General features: G+C 47.1%; 1 protein-coding gene across 1 annotated transcript; it reads left to right on the forward strand.

The window, feature by feature from the left end:
• The first annotated feature begins 176 nt into the window (after nucleotides 1–176).
• Nucleotides 177–16,603, forward strand: PTPDC1 (protein tyrosine phosphatase domain containing 1). The gene is given in 10 exon segments (XM_002930347.4): nucleotides 177–580; nucleotides 1,032–1,203; nucleotides 3,494–3,574; nucleotides 3,791–3,821; nucleotides 3,823–3,910; nucleotides 4,944–5,081; nucleotides 7,173–8,413; nucleotides 11,537–11,722; nucleotides 13,101–13,211; nucleotides 15,323–16,603. Coding segments are annotated over 10 exon segments (2,373 nt in total). The 5' UTR covers nucleotides 177–372; the 3' UTR covers nucleotides 15,440–16,603.
• The last annotated feature ends 446 nt before the right edge of the window (nucleotides 16,604–17,049 follow it).

Below are 17,049 nucleotides of genomic sequence, written 5' to 3' on the forward strand. Positions count from 1 at the left end.
TGTCATAAACACATTTTTCTAAATTCATTACAATGTGTTAGATGTAGTTCTTTGAGCTGGCAGATCTTTCAACTTTGTATGAGAAACAAAATAGAGTAGTTGCAATTTAGTATAATCTATTTAAAATACATGTTCCTCCCTCTAGTTGAACAATCTGTCCAAAATGCAATCCATTCATGTGGGATTTCGCCTGTACAGCTCTGAGTGGGAATCAGTAGTTTCTTTGTTCGTCACTATGGAAACAAGTCAGCCTATCCTGAATGGCTGTCAGATCTCGCAGAGTGATGCTGGTGGCTCAGTGTAACTTCACCACGGAGCAGGCTGGCGCTGCCATCCCCTCACCCGCAGCTCTTTCCTGCTGGGAGCCCAGCCATGCAGGACCTGCCCCGGCGGTGCTCGGCCCTGCCCTTCCTCAGCTCCTTCTTCCAGGGTCGCCGGCACTCATCCTCGGACCCCATCCTGCAGCAGGGCCGGCGCGGCTCGGCCACCCAAACTCTCTCCTCATCCTCTCTCCAGGTGATGGTGGCAGTGGCCTCCGTCAGCTCTGCTGAAAGAAACCCAACTTGCCTCCAGAGAAAAAGTAAAGCTCTTTTCCTTCTTAAAGATTGCCAAAGCTTTGAGTTTAAATTCAGACTGTTGACAATTAATTCTACATTGTACCTTTTACTGTCTGTTATGCTAAGAGCTTCAGTGGATGTGTAATAGGAGATAAAGTGATTGAAGGTTTTGTGCTTTTGCATTAAAAATGTAATTTTTGAAAAAATTCATTCCCTTGTTAAAGATCCGCCTTTATAGTTTCTTCCTCTTCATTACCAATATGACATGTGGAAATTATTGTGTGTGAAAGCCTTTTCTATATTAAGAGATCAAGCACTCGGATGAAAAGGAAACAGGTTTGTTTCTGACAAAATGAAGGGAATGTCGCACCAGCTCGTCATCTACAATCCCGAGATAACACGGAAGCTGTTTCTCATGTTACTATTCCATTTGGAGAGTGGAACTTTGAATCCCCCCTTCCTTGTATGTTCTAGGAAATTCAGGACGTCCAACACCAAAGTATACAAAAGTCGGAGAGCGCTTACGGCATGTGATTCCTGGACACATGGCCTGCTCCATGGCGTGTGGTGGCAAAGCTTGCAAGTATGAAAACCCAGCCCGCTGGAGCGAGCAGGAGCAAGCCATCAAGGGGGTCTACTCATCGTGGTGAGTGAGTCTGCAGCAGTCAGTGGCTGTGGAGGAGGGATCGTGGGGGTGTGAAGTCAGAGGACCCGACCCCCACCCTGGCCTGGCAGCTCGTTGAGCTGTGTGACCTTGGCTGGCTCACACAGGTACTCTGAACCTCATCTATAAAATGGAAATAATAAAACCAACCCACAGGGGTTTTTTAATTGAGTGAAACGATGTATGTAAACTATCTTAAAGAAATGGTAACGAGATAGCTCTTAAATATCAGAAGTTGCTAGAAATAATGTGTTCAGGTATAAATTTGAGAAGGCAGGAGGTACATACATGGTTTGTCCGTTTCACACAGGTACATGTTAGCCTCATTTTTTCTGTTCCCCTCTTCTGTATGAAAGGGCACACTTCCACACAGATACACCACCCATGTGCCTCAGTAGAGAGCGGTGCGCATTATTGGCTCAGCAGACAGTGTAAGATGCGTGCGTGGTTTATGGTACACAGATGTGACTCATTCTGCAGTGAATCCTTCTGCTTCTTGTTATTAATGATAAACTGTCAAGTGTACCTCTTTTGACTTAGTGATATCTCTGACGAATTCTGATAATCAGGCCAAATCACCTTTCTTTGTTTGTTTTTTAAAGATTTTTAATTTTTTTATTAGAGAGCACAAGCAAGGGGGGAGTAGCAGAGAGAGAAGGAGAAGCAGACTCCCTGCTGAGCAGGGAGCCCAATGTGGGGCTCAATGTAGGGCTGGATCCCAGGACCCCGAGATCATGACCTGAGCTGAAGGCAGATACTTAACCGACTGAGCCACCCAGGCGCCCTGCCAAATCACCTTTGAAACCCACTAAGAGGAATTCACAGTTTAAAGAACTCTAGTGGTGAATCATTTCCTGCAGCAAGAATCCATTTCCAAATTAGTCTTTTGTCGACCGGCCTACCTAACTTGCAGCCTGGGCTTTTTCATACTTGCTGGCACGTGTGTAGTGATAGAGTCGGGGTCCATTGTTACTGCTGTTCCCCACAGATCATATTCTAGTCTAAAGAGTGTTGTGTGAAAGCAAACAGTTGGCCTGAGGTGTGGTCGGACCATAAAGTTCCAATAATGCAGCCTGAGATCACATTAATATTTTTGGTTTATTCTTGACCAAACATCTGAGTCTTTTTTACCTGTCATGCTTTTTCATGGTGCTTCTCTCCTCGTCTTATACTAAGTATTACTGAATTTGGGGGCGGGGGTCCCATCAAATTTTAGGGCTTGCCCCAGCCGGGAGGCATCGTATCTTTCTGTATTGTGCTCTGCTCAGCTGATGTCTCTGTTACCTATCAGGCTCATGTGACCCATAGCTCCCAACAGACTGCCTGACGTATCTTTCACCAGACCCCTGAGGAGGGGCAGCTGTCTGTTGGGCCTCTGTCCATTTGTCCTCAGGCCAGGCACTGCGCTAGACGCTGTCAAATTCTTATGTCATCTTCATAAAGCTCCTGAAAAGTAGGCGTGGTTAATGTCATTCTATTGATGAGGGATTGAGGTCCAGAGAGACTAAGTGACCTACTACCCAGCTAGAAGTAGAAAAGCCAGCATTTGAAACCAGGCCCAACTGATTCCAAAGCCCATATGTTTTGCTGAATTACAATAACTCAGCATTTATTCATAACCACATGCCAGGATTTGTGCTAAACACTTTCCACCCACATTGTGTTGAATTCTTGTGACAATCCTGCGAGGCAGGCGTTATCCCTACTTAACATAATAGGTAACTGAGGGGCAGAATTACCTTTGCTGTCCCATGAGGTTCCTCCACCATGCCCACTAGAATCTCATGAGAGTCCTTGAAACCACACTGCCAGAGTCCACGAATACTTTACACCCTGGAATTTTTTCCAGTGATTCAGGGTTTCTTAGAGCCCTCATCATGATGCAAAATTGAAGCCAGAATTTGTATAAGAAAATTGTTCTAGAATTGTTTTTGTTTTTTTTGTTTGTTTGTTTGTTTGTTTTTTTTTAAAGATTTTATTTTTATTTATTTGACAGAGATAGAGACAGCCAGCGAGAGAGGGAACACAAGCAAGGGAAGTGGGAGAGGAAGAAGCAGGCTCATAGCGGAGGAGCCTGATGTGGGGCCCGATCCCACAACGCCGGGATCACGCCCCGAGCCGAAGGCAGGCGCCCAACCGCTGTGCCACCCAGGCGCCCCTAGAATTGTTAAAATCATAGAAAAAGTAGGGACTTGGTATCTTGTTCTCTTAGTTCTTAGAGCTGGAATGTTCCAAGTTTTGTGCATCTCACTAGCCCCTCCTCCCATCCTAGGGTCACTGAGAATATCCTGGCCATGGCTCGCCCGTCCACTGAGCTCCTCGAGAAGTACCATCTCATCGAACAGTTCCAAAGGTAAATGCCATGTCCTTGACACGCTTGCTAAGCCAATCACGTTTTCTCGTCTGTTGCTTTTGACTTCAAATAGTCAAACAATAAGCAGTGGAGAGTTTATTTCAACTAGGAAATCGAGGTTTTGAGAGTGATTAATAATGTTTGTTAAAGCCAAAAATGCTTGATTTTTTAACCACTTGCTCTCAATATGATAACTTTTTTCTTTTCTCCTGTAAGCCATGGCATAAAAACAGTCATCAACCTGCAGGCGGCCTGGTGAGCATGCCAGCTGTGGGAACCCTCTGGAACAAGAAAGTGGCTTCACATACCTTCCTGAAGCTTTCATGGAGGCTGGCAGTAAGTCAGAGTTACCAGGAAAAGCACCCAGACTTTTGTCTGCTCAGCTCTTCCGTCACAGGGTGATAGAATGACTGCTTTCTGCGGGGGGGNCAGACTTTTGTCTGCTCAGCTCTTCCGTCACAGGGGGGGCTCCCTGCAGGGAAGATGAGCTGACTGATTCTAGATAATGCAACCATTCTTCTCTGGTGGTGCTACTGAAAGTACAGGATTTCTTTTGTCCTGTGAGGGGGATCTTGGGAGGATCCCTGTAAAAACAATGCCCGCATTAGTTACCATAACAGTACACTGGCCCTGTCCGCTCTGCCCATCCTGTAGTCCCTGTTTCTGCCTCACACTCATATAGGCCATGCAGGCTTAGTGAGTTCCCACTTGCCCGGATCACACAGTGTACACATGGCATCAGGACTGGAACACAGGACTCACTCATGCTTTTACTGCTGCCCAGCTCTGCCTCTGAGTAGGACGCAGGGATTCTTTATGTGACAGTCCCGGAAGCCCCAGTCTTGGGAGCCAAGGGATTGGAGTCCACTGAACACATGCCATTCAGAACCAGGCTGGAAAGGACCAACACTGGCCACTCTGGGGACTTGTTTTTAAGAAGCATATGTCTAGCTTTTTTTGTTTCCACTGGGTGGAAAATCTCTTTGTACCCACCTTGTGCCATTTATCCGTCCTTTAGGGGTATTTCCATGCTTAAACAAGATGCCATGCTTTCCCTCTGTAGCTGAGTAATTTGGGCACAGGTCGTGGACTTTATTGATTTGCAAACCTGTTTCACCTTAATTCTTTCTGGCTGAGTTTTAGCAGGAAATATCATAAGTTATATAGAATGTGCTTTGTAAGAAATGTTAACAATGAACTTACTGGAAATATAAAAAGCCTATCATTTTAGGCCTCCGCATCCAGTTTAATCTGTGTGCCTTACGGCTTTACACTTTTCGTGAACTCACTCACTTTCTTCAGATGGCTATGCAACTACTTTTCCTGTATGTCAATTATTTTTTTCTGTTTCCTTTTTTTCATTGTCCAGTTTATTTCTACAATTTTGGATGGAAGGATTATGGTGTAGCATCGCTCACTGCCATCTTAGATATGGTGAAGGTGATGACATTTGCCTTACAAGAAGGAAAAGTAGCTGTCCATTGTCACGCAGGGCTTGGTCGAACAGGTAAATTCTAGGAAATGAATTTATTGTCTTGTAGCATATTTAAACATGTAAAGAATAGTATTTCGTGATTCTAGAGAATAAATAATCCTATCCTATCAAAGTTTTGGAGTTCAGTGGCAGAAGCCACTGAAAGAAATTTGAAATATCTTAAACAAAGAGTTTCAGTGATCATTTATTTGTGAGAGTGTTTTTGAGACTTAAGCCTGAAAACTCATCGTATTTAGTAAACAGATGGGTTTCCACGGCTCTCTAAATGACCACTCTGCTTTTTCTTCTTCAAAGGAATAAGCCCCAACACTTTATTTATAATAGGTAATGTGTTTTAAAAATGTCATTTTCCTTAACCAAAATAATGAAAATAGAAAGCATTGTTTTATTTGGTGTTTTCTTTTCTCTTTTTTTTTTTTTTTTAAAGATTTTATTTATTTATTTGTCAGAGAGAGGCAGTGAGAGAGGGAACACAAGCAGGGGGAGTGGGAGAGGGAGAAGCAGGCTTCCCGCTGATGCGGGGCTCGATCCCAGAATGCTGGGATCATGCCCTGAGCCGAAGGCAGGCGTTGGACAACTGAGCCACCCAGGTGCCCCTATTTGGTGTTTTCTCAGCACTTTACACTCACTGTTTTTTTTAAGTCTTTAGCAACAATGTGAGTTTTGAAGAAGGTTAAGTAATTTGCTACATTGAGTAAGTGGCAGAACCAAGATTTAAATTCATGGCTGGAAGGATTTTATTTGTGAAGGAGTCTATCTGTGGCTAAAATTCTATATAAAAATCAATGATTTTACTTAAAAATGCAGCAGATTTCAGTGCAGTGCTGATACTGCAGCAAAAATAAATACCATAAGGTTAGAATATTAATTGTCTTCTGGTCCAACCAAATACCTGAACTCTGTCCATCGTGTACGTGTGTACCTGCCTCCACGTGCTTGGGAGTGTGTTCAGGGCGGGCACTCAATTCTGCCTGAGAATATCCACTCTTAGGGTCAAGCTAAAATCTCACTGTTCCTGGGGATTCCACACGACAGCACTGCAGATACTTCCTACTTAGTAAAGGGCCGTGTCCTGCTGAGGAAGATTCGTGGGACGCTGCACCTACTGGGAACCACGCAGTTTGCAGAGGCCCTGATTTTCATATGTAACGTGATTAACAAACTTGGCGAATCACACAGATGTCTTCTGATTTGCCTTTTATCTTGATATTAGCTAACTATCAAAGTTGGATTAATTGATTAATTATCACCATTATGTTATTCATTTTAATTTAATGTTAATTAGCAAGAATAATAATGGTTATACCATTAAGGCTGTTTCCTTTAATAATAAGTATTTATAGAATAAAGTTATATCTTGGTCTGGAGAAAAGCACTATTAGTGTAGACAAAAGTCCAGAAGTAAACTGTCAGTGTGAATAATCCCCAAAGAAAAAGTGCCTGAAAAGGAAGAATGCCAGGCTGGGAATGTGGCAACAATTGATGGCAAAGATGGCAGGGTTGGGAAGTAAGTGTGCAGTCAGGGTGAGTAATGGAGTGAACTGTTCTCAGGCTCCTTATCCTCCTTGGACCAACTTCAACAGGGATGACAGCAAATGCTGCTCTACTTCCTGCTCTGAACTGCCCTTAAAATATTCCATCCAGTCAATCCGTATACTCTGTTTGCACCTTTCCCCAACCCCCTCTCACTCCCTCATGCCCTCACCACACTCTCTCCCTCATCCCCTCACCACACTCTCTCCCTCATCCCCTCACCACACTCACTCCCTCATCCCCTCACCACGCTCACTCCCTCATCCCCCTCACCACTCTCTCCCTCATCCCCTCACCACACTCACTCCCTCATCCCCCTCGCCACTCTCTCCCTCATCCCCCTCACCCACCCTTACTCCCTTTCAGGCTACAGAGATGACTGTGGATTCTCAGTTAGGGGGAGAAGTGACATATAGACAAGTGAATAAACGCTTGTACAAGAAGTCAGTCGGTTATACTTGCCTTTAAAATGATCTTTTATAGGTTTCCTAACACATAGTCAAAATTTAAATCTTAAAGAGTAATAATAAGTTACAAACTTTTTCATACCCATCTTCTCTTCACCTCTAGGTGTTTTAATAGCGTGTTACTTAGTTTTTGCAACAAGGATGACTGCTGACCAAGCAATTATATTTGTTCGGGCAAAGCGACCCAATTCCATACAAACTCGAGGACAATTACTCTGTGTGAGGGAATTTACTCAGTTTCTGATTCCTCTTCGCAGTATATTCTCTTGCTGTGACCCTAAAGCACACGCGGTTACTTTAGCACAGTACCTCATTCGCCAGCGGCATCTGCTTCATGGTTATGAGGCCCGACTTCTGAAACACGTACCCAAAATTATCCATCTCGTTTGCAAATTGCTACTGGACTTAGCCGAGAACAGGCCAGTGGTGACAGAAGAGGTGGCAGAAGGGCCCAGCCTGTCTGCCGAAATTGAGAAGACGGTTTCTGAGATGATCACCCTGCAGCTGGATAAAGAGTTACTGAGGCAGGGCAGCGACGCATCCGATTCCTTCCCCCCCACTGCAGTGGCCGCAGATTTTGAGAATCAGGACGTGATTCTTTCCAGCGAGCAAGAGATTGACCCTCTTTGGAAGAGGCGGAATGTTGAGTGCCTTCAGCCCCTGACTCATCTGAAAAGGCGATTCAGCTACAGCGACTCAGATTTGAAGAGGGCTGAGTCGCTTCTGGAGCAGGGGGGATCTCCGTGGACAGGGCCTGCCCAGGCCTTGTGTGGCCATAACCCTGGGCAGCAGAAGCCCATAAGCCACTGCTACACCCCCCAGTCTCCACAGCTTGATCCAAGTAAGGAAACGCTCGTCCGAAATACATTCTCTTTCTGGAATCAGGCTAAATTTGGAGGCCTGGAGGGACTCAAAGATGAGGGGTCGCAGGTTTTCCATAGGGAGATTATTCCAAAGGAAGTACAGCGGAGCAGAACCTTCTCTTCGGGTGTTTCAGGTTCATACAACCCTAAGGAACCGGTTACACTGAATCTTGCAGATATCCCGATGGAACCAGAGTGTTCTCCCCAGCAAGCGCCCTGCTGTCAGTACAAAACCCCTGCTGCTTGCTGCTCCGACACCCTCCGTGGCCCCGTGGACTGTGGCTTCAGCCCCAAAGCACCCTTCTCGGTTGGACGCAACCACGCCCAGGACAGCAAAGATCTGTCTGCAGTTGCTCCACACACTGCTTTGCAGTCTGAATTGAGTGTCGAAGCCAGGAGAATACTGGCAGCCAAAGCCCTGGCAAGTTTAAATGAGTTTGCCGAAAAGGAGGAGGTGAAAAGGAAGGTAGAAATGTGGCAGGTACTTGTATTTCATTTAATTAAGTGTGGGGGGGAAATACTTATGTCAGAGCAAAAACATAATACATTCTCCCGAATTTAAGGGTTACAGGAATTTGAAGACCTGTTTGTGTAATAATTAACTTTTGAACTTGAGGTTTCTCAATCTCCGTGTGAAAGAAAGCGCTCAGTGCTTAGCACTTAGCAGGGTCCTAGGAGCAGGGCACTGATGCTAGTGCGTGTGGCGGCTTCCTGCTTTCCCGCTGCATTTGTGGGACAGACCGCAGCGGACAGTTTTAGGAACTGACTCGAGCATCTCTAACCTGAGTCTGGTGGGGAGCCACACTTGGAGAATCACTGACCAAGAGACATAAGAGAAATCAGAGAAAATTCTTTTCCAAAGTCATCAATGCAAGTGTTGAGTGAGGTCAGGAGGACACATGATGGATGCTGTCTGCTCAGCGTCCCTTCCTGCAGACTTCCCAGTGCGCCCCAATGAGGCCACAGTTAGATTCCACAAAACAAATGAGAGCAAGCCACAGAGTACCTTTGTGTCATTAGGTCTTTTTTTTTTTCCTTAAAGATTTTATTTATGTAGAGAGAGTGAGAGGGGTGTGGGGGTAGGGGCAGAGGGACAGAGAGGGTCCCAAGCTCAGCATCAAGCCTGACGTGGGCTCCATCTCATGATCCTGAGATCATAACCTGAGCCCAAATTGAGTGAGATGCTTAACTGACTGAGCCACCCAGGTGCCCCTGTACCATTAGTTTTATCTGAAGTTGTGTCTTTGGGGTCCATTTCTTGGCTTTTACTACACATTCAATGAGAATGTGTAGTTTTAAATTTTAACCCCTTTTTGTGGTGTATTTTCATTAGAAACACAGTCTTAAGTCAGTTGTGCTCATTACCCTGAATGAGCAGCTGGTGTGGACAAAAGGCAGGCCTTACCACCTAGTTACCAGAAACTAGTAAACTGGCCAAATGTGGGGCTGACCTGGGGAGGCCTGGCTCAGTGAAATCTAGACTTCTTAGCCTATGGTCTCCCATGAATTATTTGTGTAACCGCTCCTCTGTACTCTACAGTAATTAAGCACGGCATGTACACTTTCCAGGAGGGTCAGAAGCTTCCAGATGCAGACGTGGGAAAATGAGGCACAGAGCCTGCGCCCACTACAGCTGCGGGGCTGCAGGGCACGTGCACATTGTTTGTCAGAATTGCAGGTGTTTGCTGAGCAAATAGTTACATATGTGGATTCCTTACAACATGGACTATTTTTTCTTACTCCAAACTGAACAAGCCTTTGGCTCGGTCTGGCTCAGTCTGCAGGCCCTTCCCTTGGAACACCGTAGCCACAGGAGCTAGTGGTTGGACCCCTTATAGGTCAGCCCAGCATGGGCCAGACTGTTGGAGCACTTTGCATACAAAAGCATTTTCCAGAGGTGAACAGGATCCTTTTGTGGGGATAGTCTTGCCCTTTGTTTCAGTTTCTGGATTTTAATATGGGCCTTTCAGCAATAAAACAACTTAGTTGAGCTCTGCAAAGAGTCCAGTGAACTGTGACTTGGACAGCACAGTGCTACCTGTGCTGGGCCCTCTCTGCTGTGTTACCTGCTCTCACAGGGACCTGTAGGGCAGAGGATACCCTAAGATTCTTCCTTAATCTTCACGGTCCTTATGAATTAAGTATCATGGGTAGGGAAGCCGAGGGTCACAGGGGTCAAGACACATGCTCAAGGTCATGTGGCCTGAACGTGGCAGGGCCGGGATACAGCTCATGAGGTTAATACTTTGCTAAGCCCCCTGAGGGATTTCAGAAAACACGACGGTGTAACGGCATTTTACTGGTAGGGCCTTTGAGTTGTGCCGCTCTGCCCAGCTTCTGGTTACTGCAGAGCAGATCTGTGTGTGTGAACTCTGGGGAACGGGGCCTCCACACAACTCAACACAGTGGCTTCTTTATGAGGTAATCAAGCGGAACCAGAGGAACCCAGAGCCCAAGGACCCCGGCAGCGGGGCAGGAGCATCACGTCTGGGGTCGAGCAAAACCCAGGGAACGCCGTCTGCCCCGCTCTGCTTTGGGCTCCTGGGCAAGTACCCTCTTCCCTGGGCCTGTACATCTGCCATCAGGGCCTCGCTGCGAGGTGCTGTAGGAATCGTGCTACAGGCTGCCCTATTCTGTCTTGTGAAAATACCAGATGCGTGAATGAATGAATGAATGAATGTGCAATTATTATGCTCAGTCCTGTAGCACACATACACTTTATTTACTAATGCATAATTCTGAGCCCTGGCAGAAGTTAAAATTCTTCCTGTTTTTCCCCTGCTCTCTGCGAGGTAAACTTATCTCCAGCATAAACTTAACTTGCTCTCCAGCAAGGGCAAGACTTGCTCGTCCCCCCCCTGCCCAGTCTCAGGATGTGGGGCTGGCTCTGTGTCCAGGCCTGCACGGGACTCTGAAAAGGAGCGTGAGACAGGTGTGTCTGCCACAGTTGCGGCCTCTTCACTTTTCTGGGGCCACTTTGAAGTTTCAGTCAGCTTTTCCTCGTCCCAGGGTGATTTGCAAATGTTGTATGTATGCTTTTCATCTACCATTCTACTTCATCACAGTAAGTATTTCTCTTTCGTTCCAAGGAACCTAAAAAGGAAGGCTCCCTCTTCCTGACCAGTGCATGTGGTTTCAGAGCGGGGTAGAGAGCTTAGCGTCTGGGCCAGCCAAGCGCCTCTCTGAGGGAGCTTTAGCATGCACGTGGGGCAGGGTCCGCTTCACAGAGGTAAACTGAGGCTTGGAGAGACTCAGCATCTCAGCCCAGTGTGTCACCTGGAGGTGGGGGCACTGGGAGGGGGCCCCATCCACCCAGAGCCAAAGACCGTCACTCATGGACAGCCTGAGGGCCATCAAACCTCAAAGTGTGCTGCCTCCCTGTCCCTCCTCCTCTCCCTCCTCGTCCTCACCCCTTGCCCTCCCCTTTCTCCCCCCCTTCCCTCCCTCCCTCTCTCATCTTTTCTCTCTCCCTCTCCATTCCCCTATCCTTCCTGCCCTTCCCCCTTCCTCCCCTCCTCTCCCTCCTCCTCCCACTCCCCCCTCCCCTTTTCCTTTACTCCCCTCTCTTTCCTCTCCATTTTCCTCTTTCTTCCCTTCTTTTTAGAAAGAACTAAATTCCCGAGATGGAGCTTGGGAAAGAATATGTGGCGAAAGAGACCCTTCCGTCTTGTGCAGTCTAATGTGGTCTTGGGTGGAGCAACTGAAGGAGCCTGTGATCACCAGAGAGGACGTGGACACGTTGGTCGGCAGCCACACAGATGCCGCGGAAGCACTATTTTTATTAGAGAAGGTAAAGAGGCTGTTGGGTGGTCGATGAAGTTAACCAAGGCCCTTAGCACAGGCTTCATGCACAAAAATCCATTATGAAGAAGGGGGCTTGTGCAGAACCCCGTATCTGGGTCTAATTTAGGTTTTCCCGAGGTGAGAAGAAATGCACGCCCAGCATCACGGGTAGAAGATGCAGACCCGGACGAGAACAGCTACAGTCCCAGCAACACCACTCCGAATGCCTGCGAGTCCTTTCTGTCAAACGTAGTGCATTCAGCGTGGTCACGGACAACCGTATAATTCATTTTTTAGACACACACAGACACGGACGCACACACTCGCACACGTGCGCACGTGCCTTTAAAGATGAGGACGCCCTGGATCTGGAGTCTGGATCCAGAGTCCGTTTCATAGTCTGCCTTCTCAGCCCCTGTGTGAGGGGATGAGAGAGGAGGTCACCCCTGGGGCAGCGGCCAGGCCCTTGCCAGGTCATAATTTCCGTTTTCTCCTTCATCCATGGCCCAGACAGGATGAGGCCCCGTCTCTCAGGAAAGGCAGGCAGCGTGTGTCAGAGCAGGACTTGAACTCCAGTGGCACTGGCACAGACCTCACACCCGTCTGTCACGTGGCACCCGCGGCGCCTTCGTCATCCTTCGCTCCAACCCCCACATGTAGGGTGTTTACGTTATTTCAGGTTTTCACTTTGGTAGCCATCCCTGTAATGATCTCTTGTGCATGCAGGTTTCTCTGCATTTCCGTTTAGGCCCTCAGAGCAGATTTCTGGAAGCGCAGTCTGTGACTCTCAGGGATAAGGGTACTGGATGCGCGTCCGCTCCAGAGGTGAAGTGTTTCCTTTGCTTCTCTGAAGTGAACAGCCTCTGGGAGTCAAGTCAGACACGTTCCTCCGGGGCCTTCCCCTTTAAGTTCCAGTGGGCGCACTGTTGGAGGGCTGTGGTTGTCTCTCCCCTCCCCCCTCCTCCCTGGGCAGCGCTCGCCACAGGCAGGGCGTGCAGTACTGACACTGGGTGCCCGCCACTAGTCCACGCACCACCGCAGCATGTCAGCATCCGCTAGCTGAACTGAAGCAGTTGTGTCCAGAAACGAGTGGGTCCTCTCATTAGTTCACTGCAAGAAAGACGTTTGATTTGAAATTACACTTACATTCATATTCAGTTCTACTCTATGTAATAACTAAGCAGCTTTGATTTTATCTCCTGAAAGCTTTTCAGATTGTCTTAACACCTAACAGGAAGCATGGGTAGAGCCCTTGGTAGAGAGCTTGGTATTTGAGGTTACGAGTACTTGGTCACACACCAGCTCCTGGCTCTGCAGTTGCTCTGAGTGTATGTCTTGAGGCGTTTTTCAAACCACTCGTTTGCTTTTGATTTCTGCAAAAACAGGGCCAGCACCAGACCATCCTCTGTGTGTTGGACTGCATCGTGAGCCTGCAGGGGATCCCGGCGGACGTGGAGGAAGCCATCCTCTCCCGTGCCATTAAAGCCTTCACCAAGGTGGGTCACATGCTGCCATCGGCATAATTGTAAATCAGAATTCAGAGGTCCCACACCTGCTCTAAAATAAAACTTTCAGTATGTTTTTCCTTCATGGAAACATGTTTGACCTTTCTCAAATGTGGTTATAGACTTTGGCCAAAAAATACTAGTTTCTCAACAGTGATATTAGAAAAAGCTGAAATGTGGTATTTTTGTAGGAGAACATTGGAACAAAGAGCTTTCATACAGAAACAATTAGAGGTTGAGAAAATTCTTTTAAATCATGTGCCAAGTAGGAGTCAGAATCTTTTCTGGTTGAGCCCATTCTACTTTGGGCCTAAGCAAGTAACTGACCACTGAGAACCCAGCATCCAGCATCGATGACCCAGTACCCTGCCCTAGTTGGCAAATCTAAGCAGAAAGTAATAAAAAAGCTTCCTTTCTATGCACATCCTTTTGGCTTGCAGCAAGAACCAGGGCCGTGCCAGGAGAAAAGGCTCCCCTCACCCCTTCAGTTTGGTTCTTCTCACAGGGGATGCGACACTGTCCTGAAACGCAAGAGCCCAGCTTCTCAGCGATGGCATCTGCAGTAGGTGTTAGCGATGATGCCAGTTACTGTTTGTGTGGTTCACCACGGCTTCCCTGGGTTCTCCAAAGTGCACCCCTGCAGGTGTCTGGGTTACTCTCAGGAGCTTTGCAGCCTCTGGGTCTCTTCTCAGCAGTTTCCAGAACCAGTTGGCTCAGACCCATGTCGCATCGTCCTTTGCACCTTACATTTATGTCTTAGACCGCGAGGCCACCTGCCCTTGGGGAGGGTTGCAGTTGGGTGCTTAGCAAAGTGAACAATTCAAACCGTTATTAATGTCAGTGAGAAGTTTTTGCAGATAGGATAAACAATATAATGAAATTTCTGAATGAAAAAATCCTTAGTGTTGGTTTCTCTGAATGTGGTAGGAATTCTTTATAATTTCTTTTGGCCTTTTAGGGGGATCCTGATGAAAAGTTAAACAAAGCAGTTGTTCCAAACCCAGCTTTGAAAAGGTTGGGAGGCATTTGTGGCTGTCTCCCCTGGTGCACAGTCTCGTGAGCAGAGGCCCCAACTGCTCTCATTCTGGGCCAGTTCTTCAAGAAAACTGGCCAGTGGCTGCTTTCAGGGTGACGAAGGTCCTGTTTCCCTTTGGCCAGAGCTTTCCCAGCAAACACTGGGATCCCCTGCGCTCGCTCGGAGAGGTCAGCTAGGATGCAAAGCCCCTGCTTGTGCAGCCCCCACCTGGGCCGCTCCACATGGCCCGTACCTCATCGGGGGATTGGGGGCTTAGAGTGTGAGGGCAACCATGTGATTGTGTCACATGTGCTGCCTGGAGTTGTGGAGTTGTTTGTCTCTGACCACAAACATGTTAGCCAGGCCGGGACCCTCCACAGCACTGCCCATGGAGTCACATGTTTCTGTGGGAGGGGGAGTGGGTGGAGGTGTGGGAATTGGTTTGGCTCTCTGTCCTACCATCACTCGACCCTGCAGCCCTCTGAACTTGGGCAAACAGCCCAAATACATGGACACAGTACGTCCCCACCATGGGGCAAGGAAACTAACTTCCATGAAAGTTTTCTCTGTGGCAAACAAACACGTGAGCCTCTCAAGTTCACTGCTCCCAGAAATGCTAAGGCGGTGGGTATTGTGGTGCACACGTTACAGAGGTTACGTGTGAGCTGAGGCCAAGTAGCGGGCCGGCGGAAAGCTGGGGTCCCAGGCGGGTTGCCACAGGGCAGCCCTTACAGCTGCCGAGCACTGTTTTGATAGACACCTTCCCTGTGCCAGGGAGGTTAGTCTCCAGATTCAGAATCCCGTCCTCACGGCTGCCCTGCGTCATGACACCCTTCGAGTACACATGTCCAGGCAGGGGGTTTCAGTTTTTGAGTTTTTATTCCTAAGTTTGGTATTGACATGATTGGCGGTTCTAATATAGTCTTTCAATTTAAATTAATGTGTGAACTGTGTTGCGTATGGTGTTCATTGTATATAATTGTGTTTGTAAGTCAGGGTTTTTCTCCACCCTCCTTTCTTTTCTCCCCAAATCGGCTGATTAAAATTCTGCTGCTATGTCCTGAGTCTATCTATTCTTTGTCAGCAGGTTAATTTTGACTCTGAAAATGGACCAGTAGTTTACGACACCCTGAAGAAAATATTTAAGCACACGCTGGAAGAAAACAGGAAAATGACAAAAGACGGCCCTCAGCCTGGCGTTTAGTGACGCTTCCCTGGTGGCGGACCTCAGACCTGAGACCCAGATGGCGTTTCTGCTCACAGATGAACAGGTTGGAGTGTGGAGCCACTTCGTCTCATAGCACTTTATCTCAGATGCTCTTGGTTTGTGCTAAGAAAACTCATTTCTCTTGGGAACAATTATTTATTTTAAAATATTCTCAAGCTACGTTTTTGTGTTGAAAAATTGCCATAATGTTGGTGCCACTTTCTTGTATTTATTTAACTGAATTAACATTGTTGTATTAATATGTTAAGTATGTGGTGTTTACATCTTTATTCTTTTTGACATTTTGGAAAAGTTGCAACTCTTCTTTCCAAAACAATTATTTTGTCAGTGGAGCCCTTGCTGGAGTTTTTACCAAATATGAAATTTTAGTAGTAAAACTTCATTGTGGATCCATCCCCCTGATCCATGACCTAAGGAAGTCACAAAGTGTCTTAAGCTGTTTTGTATTTGTTAATAAGAAGGCTATTGATACAACATTTTTTAAGGATTTTTTTTAATTTGCAAATTTTTTGTTTTTTTTCTTTTTATAAACATGTGAAAGGATTTCAAGGTATGTTATGTCTCAGAGCGATTTAGTTTTGGGTTGAAGGTTGACTATGAGGTGGTTGGGATTTTTTACCACAGGAAGTAGACTTGCTCTTGGTCAGGCTTCCAGACTCCCGGGCTGACCTCTGCTGTCACAGGAGGCAGGAGCGCTTCTCAGCACGTCCAGCCTGATGCCCACGAAACAGCATCTTCACAGAGGAAGCAGGGGCCGTGGTGGGCAGTGTGGGCAGCTGCTCAGAAGCAGGACTCCACAGGGAGGACCGTCAGGTGGGGCCAGGCTCCGTGCAGCAGTGTGACCACCGGCCCACACCTCCCACATCTGCCCTTCCGTGGACCTTGTCGTCTCAAGGCCCTGTCTTCAGCCTCTTGTCACTCTGAGAACTGAGATTCTTAAACTGAATGTGACGCACATAGACCGCAGTCACCCTACGGGCTCGAGATAAGAATAAGTGAACTAGTTACTGTCTAACTAGTTCTCTGTGGACCAAACTGTCATTCAGCAGTTGAAGCTGTGAGGAATGTGTGCAGTACCAGAGGCCAGGCCACACAGAGGGTAATCATTTTTCCCAATAAATGTGATATTCATCAAACCAATTTCACACTATGGCTATGACCTAATTATGGAGACGGAATTTCGGGGGAAGCGAGGCTAAGCACGGATGAGACTCCCCGACCGCTGCATTTCTGAATCAGACGCTGGCGTATCAGAAACACCGTCATCCTTGTCGGTTCGATGAACTCTGGCGGCAAACGCTGCACACCATTACCTCCCACATTGTTTAAATTTTCTTAGGAAACCGGAACAAATGAATTTTAACAAACTGGGTTGCCCGTTCCTGAAATTTCTCATTTTTAAGTGCCTGACCTGGGAAAGAAGGGGAGAAAAGATTACATTTTATCCAAAGGTACATTATAAAAATATGTTTTTTACCCAAAAAGATGTTTACCGTCATTTCTGTCAGTCTCACATGGGCAGGTGCCAGCAATGGTCACTGGACAAGTGACTGGATAAGTGACCATTGGCCTGTGTGTCTGAGATG

Source organism: Ailuropoda melanoleuca, chromosome 17 (assembly GCF_002007445.2).
Source record: "Ailuropoda melanoleuca isolate Jingjing chromosome 17, ASM200744v2, whole genome shotgun sequence".
Classification (NCBI taxonomy): Eukaryota; Metazoa; Chordata; class Mammalia; order Carnivora; family Ursidae; genus Ailuropoda; species Ailuropoda melanoleuca.